Below are 22,452 nucleotides of genomic sequence, written 5' to 3'. Positions count from 1 at the left end.
GTTTTGTTGTGTTTTGTCTGACTTCTATTAAGCTTTAGTATAGAATTGTCATAAAACTATTCAATGACCAAAGAGGATTTGGAGTCCAGTAAGGTTTTCTAAATGAAATTGTTGCAAATCAAAATATCTTCTAAACTAACTGAAGAACAGAAATGACTTTGGATAAAATACATGTGCAACAGTTTTCCAAGCTGTATTCCTGTGCCTGAAATCCTGCTGCTGTGGAGAGGGAAGCTTGCTGGTGAATGCAGGTGCTGGGGACAGCCTGACCCAACGGGGCAGGGCACAGAAGAATACTGGCTGCCATGCCAAAGGTAATGCACCGCTGGCTCCAGCAGACAGAGGGTGGAGATGTCGTCTCACCCATTCCACGAGGGCTCTATGCCACCCAAATTATGATACCATAGACCATAAACAGCTCTGTTCTTTAGAGGATTGACAAACCTCTGATTAATCTTTATGCGTGTTTGGGGTTGTGTTTAAGATAGGGCTTTACTTTCAGGACAGCATTTAGGCAGAAGTTTAACACTGCTTCAAGTTCATGCTAAAGGCCCATCCTTGGTGGAATGGGAAGAAAGGCTTGTGATTCCTGAGCTGAAGCCATATGGAAGAAGAGGAGATTTTAACTGTCCCACGTATATGAGAAAACAGATTCAGTGACGGCTCCCTGGCCTTGACACAAGGCACATATTCACTCCAAATTTGGATAGCACCAGTCTCTGCCAGGTTTGGTAGATTTGTCTTGGTTTACATGAACTGAGTACTTCGTCTACTAAGTTTGAGGGCACCAAAATTTTGAGCCCATAGTTCTGATTTCCTGTAGCACCATCCTGAAACCATTGTGCCTTTGAAAGAGAGAAACCTGTGATTCCTGGAACATGGAGATGCAGGTGCTGCTGCAGGCTAGTGGATTAACTTCTTGGAAAATCCCTTGAAGCAGTGAAGTAGGAAAATGAAAGATGCTTTTGTACTGTACAAAGAGGGGGTAGAGCAGTAAAAACAAAAATCCTTTTCTCAAGGGCTGCAGTTCAGGTTTGATGATGAACCCTGGACTCAGATGCTCCTTAAACTGGGGAGAATTTGTCTCTACTGCATAGGTAATACACCAAGAAGGAAACAGAGGAGTTCTCCTCTGCTATGGAATGGAATGGAATGGAATGGAATGGAATGGAATGGAATGGAATGGAATGGAATGGAATGGAATGGAATGATCATCTAGTCTCATTGCCTTACCCCTTAATGGCTGTCCAGAAGTTAAAGTGTATTGTCAAGAGCCTCTTAAAGACTTACAGACTTCGGGCATCTATCACCTCTCTAAGAAGCCTGTTCCCGTGTTTGACCAACATCTTAATAAAGAAATGCTTCCTAATGTCCAGTCTGAACTTTCCCCATGCAGCTTTAAACCATTTCCACGTGTCCTCTCACTGGATCCCAGGGATAAGCGATCTGTTGCCCCTCAGCCTCCTCTCCAAACTTGACAAGCCCAATTCCTGTCTAATCATCATAGAATTTTCCTTTCAGCCCTTTCACCAGGTTTGTTGTCCTCCTCTGGATGCATTCCTCACCCACAGACCCTTCTTAAGCTGTGGAGCCCAGAAGTGCACCCAGCCCTCCCAGTGAGGCTGCTGCAAGGCTGAATAGAGTGGGATAATCTCCCCTTTTGCCCAGCTGCTGCTGCTGCTGTGTTTGATCAGCCCAGGATGAGGTTTTCTCTCTTGGCTGCCTGGGCACACACAGCTGACTCACACTGATCCTGCTGTCAGCCAGCACCCCCAGATCCCTCTCTGCAGGGATGCTTTCCAGCCCCTCCTCTCCCAGTTTATACTTACGCCTGGCGTTGCTCCATCCCAGCTGCAGAATCTGACATTTGGACTTGTTAAATTGCAATTAAACTACTGCCCAGTATTCCAAACTATCTAGATTTCTCTGCAAGGCCTCGTGTCCTCAAAAGAGTTACCAGCATTTCCCAGTTTGGTATCATCAGCAGCCTTGCTAATGGTGCATTTCACTCCCGCATGCAGCTCATTGATGAATATGTGGAAGAGAACTGTCCCTAGGAGTGAGCCCTGAGCAATGCTGCTAATGACTGACACCAGCCAGATGTAGCCCCATTCACTGCAAGCCTTCACCCAGTTCTTCAGTACGGTCACTCTATAAGCTGCCCACACTCACTCAGACAGGACATTGTTAGCTGTGCAAACCCAGATGTTGGAAAAGGCAGCATCTTGGAATTTGTTGGTGGTTAGTGAAGATATTTGCTTGTTCTTACAACAAGTCAGTTCCCCTACAAGGGAAACACAACTTAAAAAAAACCCCAAACATAAATTATTTTGTTTCTTCACACCTCAGAGATAAGGAAAATCAGCACCAACAGGTCAGGCTGAGGACTTGCTCAGGTACTTAGGGGTGTCCAGTGGCATGATATCTACTGTAACTACTGACTCTTCCTCAAGCTACCCCACTAATCAGTTAGGCCCTTTATTTTCAATGATATGAAAACGGAGTAGCTTACTAGGGTGATCCAAAAGCACTCCCTACTTAGTTTTTGGTTTCTGGATGTGTTTTGGCTGATGAGGGTTTCATAGCAAAGTGAGGGGAAAAGGCACAAATCAGCACCGGCTGGGCTTATCAGTGCAAGATAATAGACAAGCAAGTTTCTGTCCTTCAGCTAAGGGTAGGCCAATACATTTTTCATCTTGTAATTACAAAAAACCAAAGAAGAGTCTGCCCAGTGTTTGATTTAGCCTTTGCTGTAGGCTTTTATCATTCCCACATGAATGGCATTTGCTATCCCATTGAGATCCATCTGGACTGTTTTTCACTGTTGAGAACTTTAAGATTTGTGCCCTAGTCTGTGATTAATATGTGAAGAGTCTTAAATGTTTGTATGATTTGCATTGCAGGTGGGCCTTTTAGGAAGAACAGGTTCAGGAAAAAGCACTTTACTTTTTGCGTTTTTAAGACTGCTAGATACGGAAGGGGATATCCAGATTGATGGAGTCTCCTGGAGCACTGTCAGTGTGCAGCAATGGAGAAAAGCATTTGGAGTGATTCCTCAGGTAATGAGATTATTGCATATTTTTTGTGCCTTCATTTTGATTAGTTCTGTATCCATATGTGCATAGTTGCTTTTAAGATGTTTGTTATTGTATGCTGAGAAACGAGCAAAACACAGATTTTGTGAAAAGGAAAGTAGATGGGTGGAAAGATGCAATGATGCACAGCAAGCTTAGTATTTTTTGGGTTTCTCTGCCACTCTTCTAGAAATGGGAAGGTACAGCAAGCTCAAACAAAAGTGTTTCTAGCCTGTTTATCCCTGCCTTTCTGAGGCAGTTTGCATTTTGATTCAGGATAAGATAGTGCCATCTGAAGAAAAAATATAGTCACTTCTCAGCTACTGTTCTCTGAAGCTCTACATCACATATTATAGTTAACATGTGTATATTGAACACTGTGTGTTTTTCCTGGGAGACTGTTAGCAAACATGTAAACTGAGGGCTTCTGAGTCTCTTGTCAAACCTCCCGCCACTGGACACTGTGTTGTATCAGTTACAGCTGTGGATTATCTGAAAAATAAACATTATTGTCTGCATACAGTAACACTAAAAGGTAATTGCTCACTGTAAGGGTAGGAATGAAAACTGGTGGAATGAACTGCAGAATTTTAACTCTTTTGTACTTTTTTTGTCTATCCTTGCCAACAACACTGATACGTGAGTAACACATATTGACCATCTCTTCTTTAACAGTTATACATCCTATAGTTCTTCAGTTTCAAAACATACACAATCTCCTCTATAACAGTATTCATTCCTTTGGAAATCCTGTGACTGTGGCAGACTAATTCAAGTAACACTTGATGGTGATCTGACCAATGAGTCAGTCATAGTATCAGGTGGCAGCAGGAGATGGATGGCAGATCAGCCTGCCATGCTGCGAGGGGCCATGCAGCCTGTCCTGCCTTTATCCATCCTGGAGGGTGGCTACTAGCCCCAGAGACTGAAAAATATGATTTGAACCTCGGTTACCCTGGATGCCCTCCTCCTTGACACACCACAAAGGAGTGGGCTGACCAGGGTGGACAAGCAACCCCTTTTTAATTGTTAGCTGTTAAACCATAATTGTGCTATTCCCCACATCCTGTTCCCACAGTAAAGCTGCTTCCATCTTGTTTCTATGAAGATTTGGTTTGTTCCCTGATAGTCTCCTGTCTGAGAAAGATGGTTACTGTCTTAGAAAGCTGTTGAGTGTATGTGTAGTATAAAGCTGTTATTGCAGTGACTACATGAGGCACTTTAGAATAGTTGGAGAGACTTTGGGACAGCCAGACAGTTTAACATAAAAAATGCTCGAAGTTTTACAGCTTGGGTCACTGTTAAAAGACACTGGAATGTTCATGCTGGAAGAAAAATTGCCTTGATTTTGCAAACCCAGGAGGACTCGGAATTCAATTTTCCTATGTGATGATCAGTTTGGTGCTGTGATAGCTTCCCTTTCAAATGTGTTCCATAGTAGCCCAAGTCCCATTTTTTTAGAGTAGGCATGCAAAGCAGGCACAACTCTCTTTTCTCTGTGCATTTCATGCTCTGAAATTTCCTAGAGGCAGCAATTTTTTAGCACTTTGACCTTGTCAGAACAAACCCTTTCTTCCCTGACACGTTACACCCTCAACACACCAAGCCTAAGAGAGCAGTGTTGAGTCCGTGGGTTGGATTCATTTCTTACCTGAGCTCTGCCAGGCACACACTGCCTGTGGAGCTGAGGCTTGCTTGGCAAGCTGCCATTTGATAACTGACCTCTTGTCACCACTTCTGTCCTCTCTTCAGCAGTTTCCTATCTATCTCTTCCTTTAAAATTTTATTTCTTTATTACAGCTGGTTCAGTCCTGCAGAGTGATTGTTGCTTGTGAGTATGAAAAAATGCCCCCTATTCAGATCAAGGCATCTGTGCAGTGAATTGAATGTGCAGCTGCTTGTATTTAGTTTGGAGAACAGGTATGTTATACAGCTGTCTTCTGAAGCATGGCTGTATAGGATGAAGGATGCTTTTACCAGTAAGGTATGTCTGCACTGGAATATTTTCCCATACAGCCAAGTATAAATTTTTATATCAGAAGGGGCTTCCTTATCTCTCCCATAGTCATCCTTTTGCTCTCAGCCTTTTGCCATTTGGGATGTTCCCACCAGAATTTCCATTTTCAGTCTCCAGCTGTCCTTGGGAATGCATGGACTGAGAAGAAATCTGAATCCTTGGTAACAAGTAGTCTCATTGTCCCAGTGAAAATATGAGGAATAATTCTTATAGCTGAGCACTCACTATAGAGTCATTAATGGTATAGAAAACATCATTCTGCAGCCATCAGCAAAATGCAAGAATCATTTATTACATAAGCAGTGTAACTTGCCCTTCTGCTAGTGAGGTGCATTGTTAGTTCATTGCTAAAATTACACATTTAGTTCACATTTGGAAGTCCCTGATAGATGGATCAATGCCAGATAATCCCAGCCCTCCATTCTCTGGAAGGTCATGAGAGTTGCCAGCCTATTTGCATGCTTCACCTCGCAGCACTTCTCCCAAAGCCTTGGCAAAGAATTGTACATTATGCCTCAGAAATTCCCACATTCAGTACAAAATAAAGTTTTCAGCAGCACTTTCCCAGCAGGAAAGAGAAATTGCATTATGCCACCCTGCCTTTCCCAGCAGAACAAAGGGAGCCTTTTGTTCTTTGCCATTCACCTACAGCTTTAGAATGGAAAAAAAAAAAAAAAAAGTTGCCTTTCCTTTCCTGGGAGTCTCTCCTCCAGCAGCACCTGGATATTCACTGTCTCCAGGAGAGCGCCAGCAAAAGAAGAATGGAGCTCTACCTGAGGCATGCTTCCTCCTGAAAGCTTTCCAGTCTCCTTCTCTTTCTTAACCCTATGTTTCCTAATTTAGTAGAAAAGAAGTGCTTTTCTGCTGTGGTAACCTCACTAATGCACAACCACCTAGCACGGACAGAGTCCTGAGACACTGCTGTCTGCTCCGTGCAGGCTGTGCTGGAATGGCCTGCAGGGTGGGCAGGGATCACACTGAGCAGAAGCAAAGGTAAACCTCTTGTTTCTTTCAGTATCTCAAATCTGGCTGTCAGTGCCTTGTAGTGGTGTGAAGGGTTAAATTGTATAAAACATGTTTCCTGAAGCACCCACAAGGAAGTTCCTTGCTGTAGCTTCTCACAGGGCTGTGCTGCTGAAACACAGCCTGCCCAACACTGCTCCTACAGGCTGTGTGTCATTCTCCCACAAAACAATTGCTCCACTGACACCAGGCTGTACCTTTGCACCCATTATCCCTTCTTCCTGGACAGGCATTTCTGATGATTCTTCTGCAGGTATTTGCCCACCACATTTCCAGAGTGAGGATTTCCAGCTGCATTTGGTTTCAACACACTAAGGCTTCCTTGCATGGGTCCTCATGCAGATTGCATCCTAAAGTATTTAATGGAGTCAGATTGAGAGCATGCCTTCAGAAATTTCTCTTTGAAAGGAGGAGACCTGCAGTTGATTTCCAGTTAAAACAAGTGATGAGAAACCTGAGACCCATGAAGTGCTGCTAGCTTCAAGGAAGAGGATGATTTCTCATGTTTTCTTGAGCGTTATTCCATGTATTCTAGTGGATCTCACACTGTTTTCTATGTGTAAACACTTTGTATAGAGTTAAAATCAAGCTTAACATGGAAAACAAGTTTTCTACAGTTTGTAGGACTGCCAGCTGACAAAAAAAAATCAAACTTGTTTTGCTCCTTTATTTTACTGAAGAAGTGAAATTTTGCAACTTTTATCTTTGTAGTTCCAGTTTTCAGCAGCTATCACATTCTGTTCATTGTATCTGTCTGTCTGTCTGTCTTTCTCCAGCACCATTTCTCATACCATTCAGACCTGCTTATTTTTGGAGGTCAAGGCTGCTTTGTTGTGTGCCAGCACACTCCTGTCTGGTGCAGCTGCTGAGCAGGGCCACTTCCCAAGGTGTTCCCACAGAAGGTCCTGCAGAGCCTATGTTCCTGCAGGGCATTGGGATGAGTCAGCTTCACCATAGCAGGGAGCATCCACTGCATCAGACCTGTGCACAGAGCAACTGGGGATGTTAATTAACAGCCCCACATGCTCATGCTCATTTCGGGCAGGATATAGATTGTTTTCTACATCGTGGGTTCAGTGCTGCCAGGAGTACAGCACTTACATTTACCAGTAAGCCCTGTGGGAGGCAGATGTTTTGGCATCTTCAAGGGAGAATGTTACAGAACTGGTCCCAGAAACCTCTCAGGTTTTTATTGTTTCTGTGCTCTTATTCTTATGTCAGTGTAAAGTCCCTAAAGGAGGCTTATGAAAACAGAACCTCTAACTTTGCACCTAGTGGTAAAGCATTCATATAGTAACTTGATTTTATTTCATGTTGATATTGATGCTATAACACAGACACAGCAGATGAGGCTACGTGGAGGTCATGCTGTTGTTACTCACAACTTCTCTGTGCATGGAGCTGCTGCCTGGTTCCAGCTGATTTTACATTTGTTCTCCAGCCCTGGGACATGTGGGAAGAAGGGTCCATGGGTCTTCCTGGAGACCTGCACACAAGTTGCATCAACAGCAGCTACTTGCAGCCAGGATATTCTCACTCCTTAGCAGCCTCCTGTCAGCTGATCCTTAACTCTTCTGTAAGCATTTCCTTAGTACTCTGGGGTCTTGATTCTCCACAAACCACAAAAATTACTTAGGAAGCTTATTGCCACACACAACAATACACAGAGGCAGTAGCCACTACTGGGGATTCATGCCCTACAGAAGGGTTGATTTGCAATATTTGGGGTGGACCGTATTTATGTTTCCTAATGTTTTGCTTGTGGGTGGATGTCAGGTCTAAGAAACTATTTGTTGTATAATCACACCCACCGTCATCCTGTGGGAATTTGAACAAGTGACAGAGAAGGAAATTATTCCAGATTTGCTGCCAGTCTACCCAGCCATCTAGCCACCCTTCCAATGCTCTTCTTATTTCTACTCCTTCCATATTTATGAACAATGTAAGTCCTTTGTGTTCACTTTTGGGTGTTTTTGTTTCACTTTAGACTTCTAGGTTTTAAGAATGTGGAGGGCTTTGTTTCTGGTTCTCTTCAAGTAGACTCCAAACTGCCCAGGTGACTCACATGGTATTTGCTTAAGTGAGCCCTACATGGTTTCTAATGAGCTGGGAGGAAGGAAGGAGGTGTTGAAATGGAGAGAGAAGTACCAGAATTCAAGACAATGAAATATTTACTTTGGGGGGATGAAAAACCAACCCTGCTTTTGGAAATAGCTTGCTTTTAGTGTCCTGCTTCTTGAAAGCACAGTTATTAGAAACAGCAGCAGCTTCAGAAGAAAGTGGTAACTTTATTGCTCTGCCTGGCGCACTTCAGCAGGAATGTTATTAAGCCCTATCTTTGAAACTGGTTTGTTCAGTTAACTGTTCTTTACCACTGAGAAGTGAAAACACGTATTCCATTAGTTAAATGTACGAGGCTCACAGTGTGAACAAACCCGTGTCTGACACTGTTTCCACAGCATTGTTGTTTCCACCGCACCCACTACTTGGAAGAACCTAATCCTGCTGCAAATATGTCACCCCACTCACGCCACCTCACCAGTGCAGGGCATGGGAAAAAGACTGTGCTGTCCTTCACCCATGCTTTCCCTGTTATTAACAATAACAATTTCAAGGGAAAGACTCTACTCTTTCCCCGCTGTCTCTACAAGATGTACTTCAGTGATTAATTTTTAGCTGAGTGTGGCTCTGCAGCTCTGTCAGTGTGTTGTTTGCCATGTATTGAAGATATCATTGCACTTAAATCCACCCCACTGAGTGCACAGCACCACAGTACAACTGCTTTCCTCCTCTGGTTTCTTGAATTAGTTATTTCCTTCTCTTTTACACCAAATAAGTTGGCAATGGTATGCATATCTTAATCTAGCAAATTAATTAATGTAATTTATTTTCTTCTGCAGTGTTTACACTTTTAATGAATCATAATTAAATTATTAATGTAAATGTGTGTATAAATCACTTTGATGAACGAATGCCAAGTTCCCAGGTTGGGTGAGAGGGAAATTGTTGTAGACAGGCCAGACTCTGGGATAGCACTCGCTAAGTGCATTCTCTCATTTATTTAATGCTGGTACAGCTAGTCCTTCACTGCTTTTGGTAGTGTTTGACTACCAAGACTCCAGGAATTTACATGGTTGTGAATCACTGGCATTTCAACATGTTTTCTCTAAATAAATACTTTGTTTAGAAAGACGGAAGAAAATAATTGTGTCAAATTTTCCTCTTGTTATTTCTTGCGTATGTACATGGAAAGAGCAAGAAAATGGTAATATTTCTCAACAAGACACTTAATTTCTTTGGGAGCAAGTTCTCCCCAATACAAACAGCAGAAGTACCTTACAGAATAGAAAAAAAAATGGCTTCTTAAGAAATGCTGTACAGCCTCAGTGTCCCTTGAAGAATCTAATTTCCATCAGAATCTGCCCCATGTAAAAAGAGATTAAAAAAACATTTAATTTTGTGAGTCACTGCTTCTTGAGCTATAAAACATGTATCTGAGGTATGATTGCCTAAATCTGCTTGCCTGAAATGATGGGAAAAGCAGAATGGACTAGTAAACTTCATTTGGAGAGGGGCGTTGCTCTCAGTGCCAGGAAATGCGCATCCTCCTCATCCTCCTCATCTCCTGCAGCGGAAGGTGGGCTCGGGACAGAGCAGGGAGCGAGCCCAGCCCGCAGCTCCATCGGGGAAGCTCTGACACAGCAGGATGCTGCTGCTGCTGCAGTCGTGCTCTGTGACAGTCCACTCACGGGACAGTGAGAGAACATCTTTACAGATAGGACTGGGATGTGGTGAAGTGCCAGGGAACAGAATGATGCTGAGATGTGTATTTGGATACAGTTTATTAGAAAAAGAAATTCATTGATGAAAAAACAACTTGGGACAATGTTCCTGAATTTTGACACATAAGCAATATTTTTTTTTTCTCTCCAAACAAAATTGTGGAAATGCACACTTTAGTTTGATAATGTTTTTTCTGTATGCTTGAATATGTTTCATGAAGTCCAGAATCACAAACAGTTTTAAAACATTTATTTAAACATAACAATACAGGCAATGTTTTACTCTGAAAACTGCTGAAATCTGGGGTTTGCTGGTTTTCAGACAAATCTGGCAAAGATTTTATTAAGATAATTGCCAAAATCTAAATATATAAGTGTTTTCAAAATCACTTTCTTTTTGGAAAAATATTTGTTTCAAAATTAATAACCTGCAGTTAGCTCCATCTGGTAATTGCAGAAGGTTATTCTTTTGTCTGTATGCTTCACGATTTCTGAATCCTTATACAATATTTCAGGTTATCTATCTACCTGTGTCTCTATGTCCTTTTTCATGCAGAAAGTGTTCATATTTTCTGGAACTTTTCGGATGAATTTGGATCCTTATGGGCAGTGGAATGATGAAGAAATATGGAAAGTTGCAGAGGAGGTAAAGCTGTTCAGTGTTATTTGTCTCCCTCTGGTGATGTGTTTACAGCAGGGTGCAGTGTAGGTCAAATGATGGTAATATTTTACATTCATGTAGAATCTTAGGAAACAAGTGCAGGGGAAAGGTCATGCTGTGCCATATCTATTTTGTTTTATATAAATAGTTATTTCAATTCTCAGGCCAATGTGAAGCCAGCTTAGAGAAGCTCTCCCTGACAAGGGATTCAGGCTTTTCTTCTACTTGTGTCATGGAGCCTCCTCTGTCATGGAAAATGAGAGTCATGGAATGTTAGAATTTCGAACCTGAAAATTGTCTTCTAATATTTTGTTGAGGTTTCAACAACAATTTTTTCCAATTCTCAAGCTTAGGGGTCAGATTCTGTTTCCATGTTGCACTGGCTCCACGCATTGCAATTGTCAAGTGCCACCTCTTGGCTCTGACAGTGCTTCATGGGTTGCAGAGGTGACCGTAATGCCCAGGAAAAATCAGGTGAGCATTGCAGGAGGGCAAGGGCTGCAGCCTAGAAAGTGGATACCTTTTTCTAAGGTACAGATGATCTAATTAATACAGACCTAACCATGAATTGGTGCTATTTTCCCTGTTTATTGTAAGTCTCACGTGTCAAAAAACGCTCACAGGTGTAGGGCTTAATCTGAAAGCTTCCTCCTTTCCCGTTCAGGAGGTTAATTCTGTGTCTGTTTGCTTTCTTGGTTTTTTTTTTTTTTTTTTTTTTTTTGTTGTTTTGGTTTTTTTGGGTTTTTTTTTGTTTGTTTTTTTGTTTGTTTTGTTTTGTTTTGTTTTGTTTTTTAATTTCTTCCCTACATTTGGAAAAAAGGAAAATAGGCACATTCAATTTACTGTCAAATAATAATATCATGACATTTTGTTTAGATGGTGTGACAGCAGATTTTCACACAGCCCTAGCAGAGGCAACAGTGTGCTCAGTGCTGTTTCTCTGCTTCTCTGAGGCTCAGAAAAAAATTGAGTGTGGATCAATATCCCCTTTATTGAAGGAGATAAGTTCTCCTGCTTTGGGGAATTGTTTCTAGTATGTGTTTTAATTGAGCTTGGGATTTTAAAGAGCTAAAGCTCTTTTACAATGGCATGAAAAAAAAAATTTTGAAATGTTTATCATTAAGGAGTTTGGCAAAGCTGTATGTGATACTGAGGTTTTCATTGCACAGGCAAGAATGCAAAGCAAATAGAAAAAAGAAAGAGCTGTAATGCTTTTTACTAGGAGTGATTGGATTGTTTACCAATTTCATGCTTTTGAAATCTGGCTTGGCAGTGGCAGTGAGTCAGCATAACTTTGGGAGATCGGCACGAAAATGAACTGTCAGCTTATTCCAGACCCATGTTGACTGCTGAGGATTTAGAGGATCCTCCTGAGATCAGCATAAGATTTTTACACTCCTTGCAATCAACTGCAGAGAGCAAGGCCTTGTCTGATGTTTCATTTTTTATTGTCCCTGTATTTCAGCACTTGAATCTGTCAGATTTGTGTCAATTTGTGAGCTTAAGTCTTACTTCTGCAGTCAGCTGTCTGAACCCTATGGGTACATGGAGAGACCTTGTGCAATTTTAAGAAGAAAGCACCTTTTCCATCCATTGAATGCAAAATTTCATTAAGGACAAAATGCGTGCTCAAAAGAGAATGAGGAACAAAACACTGGCCTTAATTTGCTTACAAATTAAAGCACGAGCTCTTCAGAAGTGCACCACATATACCCACATCACAATTTAATATGGTTTCCAGGCAAAGTGAAAACACTTTGTAGGAATTCCAATATTTTGTTTTCCCTGGAATGCAAATTAGTTGTAGATCAGTAATATTTTAAAAATCCAAGGGAGGAGGTCTTTAAAAATTACTGGAGTTTCATTACATTTTTATAGTGATTTATAGAGCCATGCAACTCACTCATATTTCCTAGTTTTCATGTTTTGTAAAAAAATGTCTCTCTAAACTCTGTTGATAAGGCCAAGGACCACAGTTGGTTTGGATCTGTGGAAGTTGGAAAGCTTTGCTTTGAGGTGTAAATCTCCCAAGCAGAGTAAAGAGGAGCACTGGAAGAAACAATCAGAAAACATCTCCTGGGCTGGACTCTGGTTTCTGGTCCAAAGGCAGCAGCTTCACTTGGAATGGGCACCCCTCTAAATGCTTTGTCACCAGTACCAGGGGGAAGCCCCTCGTGCCTTTAATATAACCAAAGTGCACAAGACCTTTGGGGCAGCAGGAGGAGTACCTGGAAACACTGTCAGACCTGTAGAGACAGCAGGGGTGGTGACCAGGGTTATTTTCTTGCTTGCTATAATGTAGCATATTAATTTTTGTAATTTATTTTTAAAGTCCTAGTAACCAAAGAGGCCTGTTTTCCTTCCAAAAATCACATTCTGTAGCATTTACAACTATGTAAATGATTGTCACAGTCAGCAGTAATTACATCTTGCCAATTTTTTGTGTCTTCTGTTTCTCTGGCAGGTTGGGCTGAAGTCTGTAATAGAGCAATTTCCAGGCAAGCTTGATTTTGTTCTTGTGGATGGAGGCTGTGTCCTCAGTCATGGCCACAAGCAGCTGATGTGCCTCGCCCGGTCAGTCCTCAGCAAAGCTAAAATCTTGCTGCTCGATGAACCAAGTGCTCACCTGGACCCTGTGTATGTTTTGTTCATTTGTTCTGTTTTGTAACCTGGAATAAGAAAACCTGTGAGGCAGCACCATCTAAGGAGATCTTTTGTAACTTGTCTGGCCTATTACTAAACCCGATTTCAGCAATGTATGTTGGTAATCTGTGCAGGGCATCAGGGAGGCCGGGTTGCAGCTTTCCTCTGTGGCTGATGGTACTTGGGCAGCAGAGGTGCAGCCGAGGTACCGCAGAGCTGTGTCCCTGCATGGCAGCTCTACAGCCCACAGGCAGGCTGTGACACATCAGTGCAGCTATGGGCATGCACATTGCAGGCTGAATGCCAGTGTTTGTTTGCCTTTCAGAACTTCCCAAGTGATCAGGAAAACCCTGAAGCACGCGTTTGCCAACTGCACGGTGATACTCTCTGAGCACAGGCTGGAGGCAATGCTGGAGTGCCAGAGATTTCTGGTGAGCATTTCTCATAGGCTCACTTACTGTTGTCTCACTGCATTTGATGAACATGCAAAACACACCAAGTGGAAGTGATGATGTTTTCTGGATTGATGGGGGTCATTCAGGGCAGTTGAGCAACCTACCTACTGGCAGAACTGCAGCAGGCTCCTGTTTGCTCACTCACCTGATCTGTCCCAGATAAGCTGTGCTCAGATGAGCTGGGTCGTGTTCTGGAGGAGCAAGAAGGAAAGTTTCAGCCAGAAGGAAAGTTGTGTAGGTTATCCAGCTGCTGATCCAGGTGCTTTATAATTTTGATTGACTCAGGAGATTCAGAAAAATCTCAGCATCTCACAGAGTTTTACAATTGCAAATGCAGAATCAGCTGCACTTGAGGAATAGGAGGCTGCTGGGAAAAGGACTTTCCTAGTGATGTGATGATCAGAACTGCTGACTTCTTTCAACAAGCTATGTAAATATTCCTTACATGTGTAATCAAGGGGACAAATTACTGGAGTCTTGAGGTATTTCCTTTGTTACATAAAAATGGTTAGTAAAGAAAAGGCAAGTTATGTAAATCATTCTTAAAACTTATGTTCCTCTCTGTATTTTTTTCACTCTTCTATGAGAGGGCATCTAAATTTTATTAGCAGAGTGAAACACGGTTTTCGATGTCTATTTGATTGGGTGCACTAGCACAGCGGGAGGAACAGTGCCTGGAGTTAGAGCAGGCTGGTCAGTAGGCAGGTTGTACATCCTTTTGGATGTGCTGCTCCTCTGTGTGTGCTGGACTCAGTCTCTCCCCCAGCTGCTGTGGTAGCAGAGCCCTAGCAGGCAGGCAGCGTCTGCTCTGAAAAGGCTTCTCACCCTTCAGACCATGTTTTAGCAGCAGAGATGCTTAAAGTTCTCTCCTGTCAGACCTGTGCCCTTACCAGAGATGTGCTGACACTGCAGTGCCAGTGAAGGAGCCTGATTTTTGCTTGGCTCCTGTCTGACAGGGGAGTCTGGCACAACCGTACAGGGCAAACTTCCTGTCTCCTTCAAACAGAGGTGAGCACTGCTTCCTTGTTTGGTGAGAAGAAAGCAAAGAAAGCCTGGCACCTTGCTGGCAGCCTTCTTCTTCTGCCTGCGATAAAAAAAATTAACGCTTTCTTAACCAGGTGGTCTAGCAGTACCAGGGAAATGCCAAGGCACTGGGAAACTTCAGCAAAGGGACTCAGAGTTAAAACCAAGTCACAGAGAAACCAGCCAGTCCAGCAGCACTTTGTAATTTGGGCAGTAGGCACCTTCTCCACATATTCAAGTTTTAATCTATATTTCTGTGGCTGTAATTAGCAACTGCAAACTAGAAATTAGAAATTGTAAATTGGGCTTTTTCTGTTAGAAGATGTTTGCCATGTCTTCATGTCTCTTCCATGCTCAGTTAGTTACTTTAGCTGAATTCTGTCAGCACCACCACTGCTATCTAACGGGGTGATATTTCTCCAGGTAATTGAGGACAATAAATTGCGGCAGTACGAATCCATTCAGAAGCTGCTGAACGAGAAGAGCTCTTTCAGGCAGGCCATCAGTCACGCCGAGCGCCTTAAGCTACTCCCAGCACACCACAGAAACTCCAGCAAACGTAAACCTCGACCCCAAATCACTGCCTTGCAGGAGGAGACAGAGGAAGAAGTGCAGGAGACAAGACTGTGAGATGCAGTGCAGAGACCCTCTGTGGCATGAATGGTCAGCAGTGCCCCATGATGACAGGACCAGCACTTCTGAACCTGCCTCAGCCATGCACAAATTCTGCCTTCTAGGAGGCTGTTTACTGCAGCGACTGCATGAGCATGTGGGAATTGCTTCCCTTCTGTGGTTAATCATGTGCAAGTTAGTACATTCTTTGAGGTTTTGCCGCTTACAGTGGTGAAACCAGATTTCCTTTGGAAAGCTGCTCTGATTGGGTACAAACGAGATGGCAAGCAGAAGTAACCTGCCTAGCCTGACATAATTGTTTCAGAAAACTTTTAGAAATGTTCTTGCTAGGGTCAGAGGACTAGACAGCACGAAGAATGTGAAAAAAGTAATCAAATCTTGGTGGGAAAAAAAAAATCAGCATGTAAAAAACTTCTGCGGATTCACTTCCTGCAAATGAATTAAGGGACAATTTCAGCAAGGCACACAAAAAACTTCCTCCTCTTTGTTTTCCATGCAGCAACTGTAATTTCAGCTTAGCAGGAAAGGCCAAATGCCACGTGCATAGGTGAAAATGAAGGAAGAGAGGATATTGTCTTGGAAGCCAATCAACATCTGTCATGTCTCCACAGTTAAGGGAGAACTGGTATTTCCTCTTAAAACCAAGGAGACTGTTAATCTGACCCTGCACACACTCACACTTGGATGAGTGCAGGCTGACATCAGTGTCTAGGTAAAGGTAGGACTCCTGGCAGTGGACCTGTGATAGTAGTTTGCACAGGTCTGGCATCTTCATATACTTTTTACTTTAGCCTAACAAAAAAAAAAAAAAAACAAAAAAAAAACCTCTCGGAAGTAGACTTTAATAATGAAATTAATTTTTATACTCTTCTGGTTTGCAGTTTTATTATGGAACTGAACATTCTCTAGGATGTTTTATTTATTTTAATATTGTTGCAAATTTTGCTAAGGAAATTATGTATTTTAAGAGTGATTACGTACTACAAAGAAAATATATTTGTACAAAAGGTTTTATATTTGGATTGTTGCAGGGATACTTTGCTACTAGACTTTGATGTCTCATTATGCTAGAGCTATTGAAAACGAGGGCAGCCCCAAGAGTTTGGCCAGGTACTGTCCAATGCTGTCTTTGTGCACTATTCTAGTGACATACAGGTGGTTTAGATTATTATTTTTTTCTTTAAATAAATTTTTAAAAAGAGAAACTGCCTCTACGACACTTTACGAACCGCCCCCTCCCCCATGGGGCAAGCACTGTGGACTGATTCTGCTGCTTGCCCTTCAGTCATTGCTGCCTATCTAAGACATGGGCGCGACGCTCAGCAGCCGCTCCGCGCTGTTTGCGGGTGCGGAGGATGGGATGGGGTGGGATGGGATGGGATTGGGATGGGATTGGGATGGGATGGGATGACTGTCGGGGCTGCCTCGGACGGCACTAGGTGGTGCTGCGGGCCTCCAGCGCTGCAGCGCGGGCTGCGCTCAGCCCGGGGTCCCGCTCCCCTCCCGAGCCCTGCAGCTGCCAGGAGCAAGGCTTGGGTTAAACTCTATCGGGCTGGCCCGGGCTGCTCCGCTGAGTCCGCCTGAGCCCGCACGCACTGGAGCTCACTCCGGGGCTGCCCCGCTCTGCATCACGCTGCTTTCCCTCTAGCTCTGTCCCCCGTTGCCTACCTTCTGGCCTTCACTGCACATTTTTTCTGCAAATATTTTTTTTGGTGATTTTTTAATGTATTTTTTTCCTGCCCTGCTCTTCATAGTGTACTTTTATGCTTGTCTATCTTCTAGCACTTGCCTGGGTCTCTTTCCTTATTTCCTGCAGGGGACAGCTCCTTGAGCCACCTGTTTTTCTCCACAAAGCAATGTCTCTTGCTCACAGAGCATTTTGGATAGTCTTGGGTCTCAATTTTGCCATGTCACTGTTTCTCTGCCGCTAAACTCTGCTTGATTTGTAACAAGGAGAACCAACTGTGCATTGAAGTAGCATCATTTTTGAGTCCCATCTCCACTCCCCTTATCCCCTCAAACTGTTCACTGTCTGTCCCCTTTCTCACTTAGTCAGCTCTGCGTTTGTTCAAGTCTTTACAGAGTATGTGGCCAAGCCTGGCTGGGAGGCCAGGGTTGCTGCTGTGTGGCCAAGTCCAAGGAGGCGTGCCAAGGGTCACTCTTTTTCAGGATGTTACTCAGAGTTACAGCAGACGCACCAAGTGGGGGAGTTTATTATCTAAATAAACAAGATGATCAGAAAGATCAGCAGAAAAGAACCACCATGCGATTAGAACCAGTGCATGCTTCAGAGCTTGTGCAACTGACCGTTCGTGTTTGGTGTCGTTGTCAGAGTTAGAAGGTGGTAGGTAAGCTGGATTCAGCAGACAAAGATACATTTCAGGAAAGAAAACATAAACACAGCAGAAGCACGTAGTAGACAGGACATATGGAAGCAGGTGACACAAAAACTCAAAGGAGGACTTTGACGTGAAAAGTAAATCAGTTGACTGATTGCCCCCACCCTGGGCCACAACATTCACCGAAGCAGCTTCTGCTGTCAGTGCCCAGCTACCACCTTCACTCTGCTGGTCCCAAAGAGCCCAGGAAAGATGCTGCTCTCTCAGGGCAACTGAGAGAAGATTGGGCTATTTCTTTCAGTCGCAAACCACTACTTCACCTCCTCTGGAGTCCAGGCTGGAACAGAAGGCTATTACCAGCCTCCATGAAGAGGACGACACAGCCTTCTTCCCAACAAAGGTTGAGAAGAGCACGTTACCTTCTAGAGTAAGTGTTCTAGTACTTGCTGTCAGGGGGTGACAGCTCCCAGGGATGTTTGCCTGAAACTAATCTGGGAAGTTGCACATGCTGTTCGTGATGGAAAATGGAGCACAAGAGGAAAGGGAGAAAATAAAAAAAGAAGCAAATGAGGCCATAAACAGTGGAAGAACAAACAGTGACCTTCATAAACACAGGGTGAGCATTACTTAAGGGAATTTTTCTTCTCATGTCCTTTGCTTTGTATGAATTTGATAAAACAAAAGAGATATAAAAAATATTCCTGCCAAAGCACTGTCATTAAATCCACCTATACAGAAATGTGGATGTGTACAACATTCAGCCAAAGAGAAGAGTGTGCTGACTTCAATACTACATGTGGAGATTTAAGTTTGCAGCCTGCAAAGAAGCAACCAGAAAGACAAAGCTGAAAAGAGATTCTGTAGCTGTCCTTAAGTACAGTGGAGAAGGGTGGTCACACTGCTAGTACAGACGAAGAAGCTCTTGGGAGAGCAAAGGCTAAGCAAAGATAGCCTAAACAAATTTGAACTATGGACACTTACCCATTTTCATAAATCTCATATACAAACGAACTACACAAAGTAGCTGGATAATCGTCATTAGCGGGAACTGCTCAGTATCTCACTAGAGTCAAACAAGCCTGCTATTCCAACAAACAACTTTGCTTTCCTAGTTGTTTAACTGGTGTCTTACCAGCTGTGCTTTATTCATTAAATATCCATTTCCAAAGTTTTTCTTAAAATCCACCTCCTCCCATTGCACAAGCCTCAAATCTCTCAGGCTGTCACAATCAGAGCTGTTAAACACCTGATAGCCTCTATGCTTTTTTGAATTCTATCTACCCTGTTCAAGCAACAGACTTAAGTTATGTCTTAGTAACTTAGGGACTTTTAAAGCATTTCCCTATATTCTAAATTGGTGTTAATTTCTGGAGGTATTTTCAGAACCATATAATTTGTTTGTTTATCTAAAAAGTGTTTTGGTGATTATTTTTCCCCCCCACTTTTCTATTATAGATTTGGTATTTTAGGTCTATAATTACTTGGCTATGATTTAACGTTTGGAAAAAAACCCCATGCTGCTTCAGAACTGATGTACAATTGTTCATTAATGGACCATTAGTTGCTGCCTAAAAGCATCTTGCAAATTAAGCAATGTAATGCAATATAGTAACACATTTCCTTTACAAACCCCCATGTTCTCTAAACCAAATTTCCTGTTCCTAGGATAAACAGTATTTATACTAAGCTCATTCCCCAGAGCTCACTTCACCCTCAAAATACAACCCTTGTAAAATGCAGCCAGAGGTTTCTAAGTGATGCTACAGCCACCATACCTTGTGCTCCCTTAAGTCACTTCAAGTTTCTTAAAGAACAGCCTACTCAGTAATTCTCAAGTCTCTTAGCTATGGTTTGACCATCGTAAACATCACTTTAGCCAGAGTTACAACCAATAAAGTGATCCTTCATCCTTTCTCCATGCATTTTCCAGCACCAGAGGCTGTTTTGCTTCTACAGTTCTACTGAAAAGCTGGAGGGTTTCTGATGTATTTTGTAAATCACTTGAGCTGTATTACAGGAAGATGTGCCTCAGGCCTGCTGGTTTTGCTGTTGCTGATGAATGCTGCTGACTTTGTTGAATGATGGAGTAGGTTTTCTCATGCTTTTAATTTTGGAGTTCATGCTCAGCAACCCAAAACCAAAGGCAAATATTGTCTGATGGATTCAGACATTCACTTTTGGAACACAGTCTGTGGTCTTGTCAAGAAACAAGAACCATAGGAAAGATGCTGAAAGCTTTTATTTTCAGGACTGACTGGAAGTAGAGAGCTGGAATGTTTAATACTTACCAGAGCTGATGGATGAGAAGTATCTTTCATGCTTCTCTGGTTGAAGACATTGAGATGTTTATAAAGAATGTAGTATAGTCAGATGAGGGCTAAATTAAAAGTCTTTCACTGCGCCAGTGGCCTGTCAGATGGAGTCAATGGCAGAAGCTTCCCTATGCTTCCTGAGATGATACTCCACAGGGTCTCTCTCCCTCTTCACTTACCTCTTTTAAAGTTATAATAGGGATAAAGGGATAATAGTTATAATAGGGATAAAGTTATAAAGGGATAATAGCTGGGAGCAGATGCAGCATGGATGGCTGTGGACCACCACAGCATTCTCCAATCCTCTCTGCTTGCGACACAAGAAGCAGGGAAGAGAAAGGATTTTGCCCATTACAAACCCAAAGTGAGAGTAGCTGGAATGACAAGTCACTCTTGAGGAGTGCTGTTTGCAGCATCACAGGAAGAACCTGAAGACACAGTGAAACCCTGAGCTCATGAACAGAGCCTGGCCTTGCTTCAGCACAACCTATCACAACCCAAGTGATAAGCCAGCAGAGAAGTCAGCATGTTCACAAGCAAACTGTGTTATGGTTAGGTGATGTTCATTCACTCTTTGAGGGTGGGAACTGAGAGAGATTAACACTTAGTGCAGAAGAGAAGAACCAATTAGGAGATCTGCAAGATACTGTGAGATTAAAGTTGCATGGAGATCACAGACTTTGTTGAACCGACAGAAAGACAAACAAAATGATAGCAGACAGAAGTCAAACAGGTAAAAGATGCAGATGGAGAATTTAGTACAGCAGGCTGCAAAGGAAGGATAATGAGGGCATTGAAATGCAATGCTAAATTTAGCAAGAGACCTAACTTTCACACCATGATCAAAGTTACTCTGTCTTCCACAGATTTTTATGCACAGTACATTACTGATTAGTTTTCACTCTCACAGACAATATGCAGTTTTAAAATATGCCCCAAAATATGCTTTAGGACACTGCCCAGTATCTTCCCACACAAAAGCACACTGTTAACTCTTATCTAAATGAGGTCTGACATTTCCAAGGTGTATTTTAAATGCAGAATAAACCTAGCTTAGAAGCATGTCAGGATTTTTCTTTTCTTATAACTCTTAAAAAAACCCCAAAAAACAAATCACAAACTGTGATGTTGAAATTTATGCAATCCTTACAAACAGTGTCTTCCCCTTGTGTTCCTCATCACAAACTGTGATGTTGAAATTTATGCAATCCTTACAAACAGTGTCTTCCCCTTGTGTTCCTCTGTGGCCATGAAATCCATACCTGAGCTTCTCACACAAGCTACCACACTGCTGCTCACTGCTTCAGCACATCAGAGATCCTACTTGCTGAGACTCACTGCTCCAACCTGTAGTGCTTTGCAGCTGATTCATTCTGCTAAGAACCACCAGCAAAACCAGTATCCATTTTTCAGCACAAAAATGAATGAAAAAGTAAAAGTAAAAATTTATCTCTAGAGAAACTATCTGTATTTGGTTACACATTACTATTACACAGCAAACTGAAGACTTAGTGAAACAGGAATTGCCCAAAACCAAGGTAATTTCTAAATACATTGTGCAGGAAATTATTCCAGAAATAAGCTTCTAATATTCAGTATCTATAGAGCCAACACACAGAGAGAAACTACGAGAAAGAAAGACAATATGCCATACAGAGATTTTATTGACATGAGTCTGGAATGACTGTCTTTACATACAAAGGCAAAGCATTAGGAAACAGTTAATCCTTTCCTCCACTGGTACTAATTTGAGAAAAATGCTATTTTGGATATTAGAGGCATATCACTGTCCAAGTTCTCCAAACCATCTCCCAGTAACCCAGCAGAAGGCATCTAAATCTGATCTCAAGAAATATCTGCACTTTCCCCTGCCTAATAGGTGAGATATCTTGACAGTGCACATTTCCACCTTCCTACAATTCACAAGGATTTACTGCAGTAACTGCAACTACTCTAGAAAGAGGCTGGGGAAATATGCCCTGCATAGAAACTGTCCCTCATGGGAACATGATGTACCTCTGTGGTGAACAGAAAAATGACAGAGAGTTAATTTTAACTGCAACTCAAGTATCATTTTACAGCAATTACATCTTAAATCCACAACAGAAATTGATAATTACATAGTAACTCATTGCTACTACATTATTTTGGATAATACTGTAGTTGAGCTTTTGCTCAAATTCCTGTTCAGTTAAATCTGTTTCTGTAAAACACTGTTATTTCTCGGATGCTTTTAAAACACTAATGAAGCATATAAAAATTTTTACAGCATACAAGAAAACTTAATAAATGATCACATTTTCTTCATTTCTATCAAAGAGTAAGAGTCTGAGAAAAATAACTTTTGTTGCATTTTAATTTCTCAATCTCTTTCCTTTTTTAAGCGATGAAAGTTATAAAGGAAATTCATTACATTTTAGATGAAGAGAAGCTTGAGAAAAACAAAATCACAATTCAGCAGGCAGATGATGATGATGAAATAAAAGTATT

At 42.2% G+C, this 22,452-nt stretch overlaps 1 protein-coding gene across 1 annotated transcript in view; it reads left to right on the top strand.

The window, feature by feature from the left end:
* Positions 1 to 15,308, top strand: part of CFTR (CF transmembrane conductance regulator) — an 83,970-nt gene extending 68,662 nt beyond the window's left edge. The window contains exons 23-27 of the mRNA XM_062491074.1: positions 2,904 to 3,059; positions 10,453 to 10,542; positions 13,022 to 13,194; positions 13,526 to 13,631; positions 15,102 to 15,308. Coding sequence (XP_062347058.1) covers positions 2,904 to 3,059; positions 10,453 to 10,542; positions 13,022 to 13,194; positions 13,526 to 13,631; positions 15,102 to 15,308 — 732 coding nt within the window. The remainder of the gene's footprint in view (positions 1 to 2,903; positions 3,060 to 10,452; positions 10,543 to 13,021; positions 13,195 to 13,525; positions 13,632 to 15,101) is intronic.
* Positions 15,309 to 22,452: the final 7,144 nt, after the last annotated feature.

This window comes from Cinclus cinclus, chromosome 4 (genome assembly GCF_963662255.1).
Source record: "Cinclus cinclus chromosome 4, bCinCin1.1, whole genome shotgun sequence".
Classification (NCBI taxonomy): domain Eukaryota; kingdom Metazoa; phylum Chordata; class Aves; order Passeriformes; family Cinclidae; genus Cinclus; species Cinclus cinclus.
This window is presented reverse-complemented; position numbering and strand designations above follow the sequence as displayed.